This window comes from Piliocolobus tephrosceles, chromosome 10, assembly GCF_002776525.5.
Source record: "Piliocolobus tephrosceles isolate RC106 chromosome 10, ASM277652v3, whole genome shotgun sequence".
In the NCBI taxonomy this organism is placed as follows: Eukaryota; Metazoa; Chordata; class Mammalia; order Primates; family Cercopithecidae; genus Piliocolobus; species Piliocolobus tephrosceles.
Genome location: NC_045443.1, coordinates 7,055,747 through 7,062,236, shown reverse-complemented (window position 1 = coordinate 7,062,236; position 6,490 = coordinate 7,055,747). Strand labels below are relative to the sequence as shown.

At 52.3% G+C, this 6,490-nt stretch overlaps 1 protein-coding gene across 2 annotated transcripts in view; it reads left to right on the top strand.

The window, feature by feature from the left end:
* Positions 1–2,337, top strand: part of PIANP (PILR alpha associated neural protein) — a 7,139-nt gene extending 4,802 nt beyond the window's left edge. For both annotated transcript variants that reach the window (XM_023232445.3, XM_023232446.3), the window contains 2 exons: positions 496–717; positions 1,087–2,337. In XM_023232445.3, the coding sequence (XP_023088213.1) occupies positions 496–717; positions 1,087–1,108 (244 nt within the window). In that variant the 3' untranslated portion in view covers positions 1,109–2,337. The remainder of the gene's footprint in view (positions 1–495; positions 718–1,086) is intronic.
* The last annotated feature ends 4,153 nt before the right edge of the window (positions 2,338–6,490 follow it).

The window sequence follows — 6,490 nt, the reverse complement described above, 5'->3', positions numbered from 1 at the left end:
TCTGCAGAGCCCTTCTTAGGGTTGCCTGGGGGGGGGGGGGGGGGGGGGGAAATCCAGAGCTTTCTTTGCACACATTTAATAATGCATCACTCAGTCCTTCACACTTTACTGAATCATTAGACTCAGGTGTCCAAGTCATTAGCTTGCTTTGAACTAGAACTGAGCCTGCCAGTTGTCTGCCGAGGAGAGAAATGACTCTTCTGGGCATGCAGAGGGGAGGACGCTGTGGTGGTGGGGAGGGGATACCAATTCTGTGGATCTGGACCAGGTTTGGAGGGTAAGGAAGTTTAGATGTCCAAGCGCCCCAGAGGGCAGGGGAAGTGGTTTTATGGGCACAGAGTCCAAGGGGATTTAGTAGAGGGAAGTGTTTTGGCCAGTTTCTCTGCTGTAAGGTGTTGGGAGTGACTGGGCAAGGCTGGGGGTGACCACTGGTGCAGGCCCAGGATGGGGGCTACTTGAGTGTGCAAGAGAACCTCTTTCCCTCTGGTGCCCCAGCTGGGACCGCAGCCAGAAGCGGCGCAGACCCTCAGGGCAGCAAGGTGCCCTGAGGCAGGAGGAGAGCCAGCAGCCGCTGACAGACCTGTCCCCCGCCGGAGTCACTGTGCTGGGGGCCTTCGGGGACTCGCCTACCCCCACCCCTGACCATGAGGAGCCCCGAGGGGGACCCCGGCCTGGGATGCCCCACCCCAAGGGGGCTCCAGCCTTCCAGTTGAACCGGTGAGGGCAGGGGCAATGGGATGGGAGGGCAAAGAGGGAAGGCAACTTAGGTCTTCAGAGCTGGGGTGGGGGTGCCCTCTGGGTGGGTGGTGAGGAGGCAGGCGTGGCCTCCCACAGCTCCTGGCCCTCCCAAGGGGGCGGACCAGCTCCTCTCTGGGAGGCACCCTTCCTTCTCCCAGTCTCTCAGGATCTGTGTCCTATTCTCTGCTGCCCATAACTCCAACTCTGCCCACTTTGGTTTTTTCTCGTGCCACCTTGTCTAAGACAACTCTGCCCTCTTAACCTTGATTCCCTCTTTGTCTTGAACTTCCCCTTCTATTCTGGCCTACCCCTTGGTTCCTGACTGTGCCCTTTCCCTCTTCCTCTCAGGATTCCCCTGGTGAATCTGTGATGCCCCCCAATGTTGGGGTGCAGCCAAGCAGGAGGCCAAGGGGCCGGCACAGCCCCCATCCCACTGAGGGTGGGGCAGCTGTGGGGAGCTGGGGCCACAGGGGCTCCTGGCTCCTGCCCTTGCACACCACCCCGGAACACTCCCCAGCCCCACAGGCAATCCTATCTGCTCGCCCTCCTGCAGGTGGGGGCCTGACTTCGGGTCCCTGTCCCCACCCTTGTGCACTCACATGAAAGCCTTGCACACTCACCTCCACTTCACGGGCCATTTGCACATGCTCCTGCCCCTCTCCCTGTCCACACTGCTCCGCTCAGCTGACTCTCATGTTCTCTCGTCTCACATTTGCACTTTTCCTTCCCACATTCTGTGCTCAGCTCACTCGGTGGTCAGTGTTTCCTGCACACTTTACCTCTCATGCATTTCCCGGCCTGACGTGGTGGTGGTGCGCGGCGTGCTCACGCTCTCCCTCGTGAACACCCACTCACCTCGTTTCCGCAGCCCCTGCATGCTGCTCCAGAGGTGGGTGGGAGGTGAGCTGGGGGCTCCTTGTGCCCTCATCTGTCATGGTCTCGTCCCATTCCTCACCATTTGTTTCTCTGTCTCCCCATCCCACTCCAAGGGTGCCGGCATCACCCTGAGGGCTCCCCCTTGGGAATGGGGGTAGTGAGGCCCCAGACTTCACCCCCACCCCACTGCTAAAATCTGTTTTCTGACAGATGGGTTTTGGGGAGTCGCCTGCTGCACTACATGAGAAAGGGACTCCCATTTGCCCTTCCCTTTCTCCTACAGTCCCTTTTGTCTTGTCTGTCCTGGCTGTCTGTGTGTGTGCCGTTTTCTGGACTTCAGAGCCCCCTGAGCCAGTCCTCCCTTCCCAGCCTGCCTTTGGGCCTCCCTAACTCCACCTAGGCTGCCAGGGACCGGAGTCAGCTGGTTCAAGGCCATCAGGAGCTCTGCCTCCAAATCTACCCCTTCTCTTCCCGGACTCCCTCCTATCCCCTCCTTTCTTCCCTCCTTCCTTCCACTCTTCCTTCCTTTTGCCTCCCTGCCCTTTCCCCCTCCTCAGGTTCTTCCCTCCTTCTCACTGGTTTTCCACCTTCCTCCTTCCCCTCTTCCCTGGCTCCTATGCTGTGATATATATTTTTGTATTATCTCCTTCTTCTTGTGGTGATCATCTTGAATTACTGTGGGATGTAAGTTTCAAAATTTTCAAATAAAGCCTTTGCAAGATACTCAAGTCCCCTGGTTCTGCCTTCTGACCCCTGTAGAGAGGAGAAGAGGGGGTGGACAGCTAGGAGGAGGTACAGGATGAGGTGGGGACCTCCTCTAGACCTAAGTCACCTGCCCTCCTCTGACCTGGAGCTGGGGGCCAACTGGGGCTTTAACTTGGACAAAATGGAAGGGAGCCGTCCCGACGAGCGTCGCACAAGAGAGAAACTAGAATAGAAATCGTGGCTCGCTTGTTCCTTGCCAGGGAGGGTCAAGAAAGACCAAAAGAAGGGAGACAGGGCCGGGCGCGGTGGCTCAAGCCTGTAATCCCAGCACTTTGGGAGGCCGAGACGGGCGGATCACGAGGTCAGGAGTTCGACACCATCCTGGCTAACACGGTGAAACCCCGTCTCTACTGAAAAATACAAAAAGCTAGCCGGGCGAGGTGGCGGGCGCCTGTAGTCCCAGCTATTCGGGAGGCTGAGGCAGGAGAATGGCGTAAACCCGGGAGGCGGAGCTTGCAGTGAGCTGAGATCCGGCCACTGCACTCCAGCCCAGGCGACAGAGGGAGACTCCGTCTTGAAAAAAAAAAAAAAAAAAGGAAGGGAGACAGAAGAAAAGGAAAGTTACATGGATGGAAGGATAGGAGGTGGATCAAGGTGGAAGAGCTGATAAGACAGATGGAGGGAGAATGGGGAAAAGAGAAGAGAAAAATGGAGCAATGGAGAAAAGATGAGAGGGAGCCATCTGAGAAGCGGCCCTGCTTGGTTTATTTTCAGCTTTGCTCCCTAACCTGCCCCCACCTACAGCTGCCCCCCAAAAGCTGTGGAGAATCAGAAGCCCTGTGGTTAACTCAATTAGCTTTCCCTACTCTGCCCTCTCAGAGAGGCACTGCAGGGGTGTGGGGGTGGGATCAAGGGGTGTGTTTGGGGAGGGAATGCAGGCTGCCCAGTTGGGATCGGTCACCTCTGAGTCCCCAATTCTAGGTTTGGCTCTTGTAACAGCCCTGTGAAAACCCACACATCAGCCTCTCAGCTGTTGCTAGGCTCTATTGCTATGGTAACCACCCAGGTCCCATCTCTCCCCCCTCCCCCAATCTGTGCCCCACTTGCTCCCTGGAAATGGGGCGGCCTCAGGGAGGATAGGGATGTTGTAGTGTACAAAAGAGTGGCCCGGGCTGCCCTAGACTGGATATGCCCCATGCGTTTATCTTTCAAGCTAGGATAGGAATGTCTATGTGTTGGTAGGTGTGTGCTTTAGGTGTTGGGAGCTGTACTGTGAGCTGAGGGAAGTGTAGCTGAGCCTGTGCAGCACATAATGGTGAGTGCCAGGAGGAGGCAGTGTATTTGTCAGGACTACAGCAGTGTGTGCATTCAGGGCGTCACACTGCCTAAGGAAAGGACTGCTACAGAGGAAAGAAGCAGAGCGGGGCCAAGGATTGATGAACCAACTCAAAGCAGAGGTGCCAGGCAAACAAGCTTCTGAGGAGTCAACTCATTGGGGCATGAAGATATCCCAGCAGGCGGCTGATGGGAGGGAGCGGGCTGGATGAAACCTGAGGGTACAGGATGAGGCATGGATGGTATATGCTGTGGGCCGTGAGGGAGGGATTCAGATCCAAGCAGGGTGGGATAGGAAGCTTCACTAACCTTTCCTTCCTTCCCCACAGGAATCTAGTCCTTCTCAGGTGAGGGTAGGGAGAAAAGAGAAGCATTGGCACAGAAGGGGAAGGAGCTCAAGTGCCGGAGAGCACACTGGGCTCTCACCTTCAGCAAGGATCTCTCTTCAAAGGGACAGTGTGACCCGTGGCTCATCCATATGCAAAAGGCACACATGAAGGCCCCTAATGAAGAGGGAATTAATTACTGCCTGATTAGACCGCTGTTTCTCTAAATTTAAATAAATTAAAATACACCAGCAAGATACTGGAAATCCTCACCTGTTCCCTCTCCCTAAATGTCCTCCTTTCCCCATGGAAAGTCAGATGGCAGGAGAGACAGAGGAGGAAGGAGACTGTTCCAGACTCTAAACTGTACTAAAATAATTCTCCCAAACGATATTGCACTGTCATGTTAGCCATGAAGAGTCATGAGGCCCTGAGGAACAAACCCTAACTTTTCTCTCTCCTGTAGCTGAAACAGAGACTGTGGGGCTTTGGGAGGTCCTCAGAAACCTGCAGGAGAGTCACTAACCAAGAACAAAACAATGGCCATGCTGCCCTTTTGGGAACTGGAAGGTTCTTCGAGGTCACACATCACAGGCACCACTGGAACCAGCGTCTCTCATCACCATCCTTTCTTTGCCTCCTGAGCTGTGCATCAAATGACTCAGCCAGGCTTCTCTTAGCATTTTTCTGGAATGCTTGCCATTGTGGCTCAGACCAAACCAGGGAATGGGGAAGCCCCCAGGAGGAGGGAGGGATCTCCCAGGCACAGCTCAGGGTGTGGAAGTGATTCAAGATGGAAACAGTATGCCAGCTGGAGAACCCCAGGCTAAAATTAACAGCCCTCCTCCCCCTACGCCCCACATTTATTGTTCTAAAGCTTTTCCCTAAGGAGTTCAGAGCACTTGAAACTTGCTTTTTTTTTTTTTTGAGAGGGAGTTCAGTTCTTGTTGCCCAGGCTGGAGTGCAATGGCATGATCTTGGCTCACTGCAACCTCCGCCTCCCAGGTTCAAGTGATTCTCCTGCCTCAACCTTCCAAGTAGCTGGAAAACTTCCTTCTTATAGCAAGGGCAAGAACAGGGCTGACGGAGACACTGAGGCCTAGGAAGTGCCCAGTTAACGTAAATAGGAAAAGAGCAGGAGGAGAACCAGGACGTATAGCTATTACTACTATTTCCTGTTCCCACCTTTCAATACCAGCCCCTGATGTCAAGGTTTCTTGAATCAGCAATCTCTGACCCACACAGTAATAGGTCTGGTCACATCTGAGCCCTTAAAATCCTTACTCTCCATCAACAGAGACTGAGTGCTGAGCCCAAAAATGTGATAAAGGGAACAGACACTTTAAAAAAGATACAAACTACAATTACAAAGAAATGCATTATCTATTTAAACATTTAAATATTTAAAGGTGTACTTTGTTACCTTCTTGCTTTGACCTTGGGGGAAAAAATCACTTAAACCTTTAGAGGATAATTTTCATCATCTGTAAAATGGGCATTATAATTTTTTCTGTTAAAGTTATTTTTTGCTGCACGTGGTGGCTCATGCCTGTAATCCCAGCACTTTGGGAGGCCAAGGCAGGTGGATCAGTTGAGGTAAGGAGTTCAAGACCAGCCTGGCCAATATGGTGAAACCCCGTCTCCACTAAAGATACAAAAAATTAGCCAGGCGTGGTGATGGGCGACTGTCATCCCAGCTGCTCGGGAGGCTGAGGCAGGAGAATCGCTTGAACCCAGGAGGCAGAGGTTGCAGTGAACTGAGATGGTGCCAGTGCAATCCAGCCTGGGTGATAGGGTGAGACTCTCTTAAAAAAAAAAAAATTATTTTTCTCAGCAAGGGGCTCTTACCGTTAGTAGAGATACCTCAGTTCTGCTTAGAGCTGAGCCCAGAGGGATTCTGGCCAAGTCGGGGTGCACGCTTGTAACAGCATTCACTTATTCAAACAACATATTCAGCATTTACTACGTGCTTAGCAAGGCAACGTATTTCCTTCCATGAAGAGCTGACAATCTTGCTGGGGAATCACATGTATGAAATAGTTAAAATATCAATAAAAGGTACGTATTAAATGCTATGGGAATTCAGGGGATCATTACAGGGTGGAGCAATCAGGGAAGGCTTCCTGAAAGGGTTCATATTGGGGATTCATAATGAACTATAGTACATTTATACAACAAGAGTTTACAGACCACTTAACTGCCACGATGTGAGGATACAGCAACGAACAATTCAGTCCTCGCTGTCCTACAGCCGATATTTTAGTGGGGAGAGGTGGACAGCAAACAATAAATCAGGCAGTAATGAGTGCTATATTTAAAAGTAAAAGAGGGTAAGGGGATAGAGATGTGGGTATGGGCAACAAGAAAAGACCAAAGTAAAGAGAGTAAGGGATGTGTCAGAGAGGGAGATTTTGATGGCTGGGAGAGGTTCTAACTGGGCCTAAGTAGGGACCTCAGAAAAATATGGACACGTCCTAGTCCTTTCCTGCATATTCAAAGCATTGAGACAT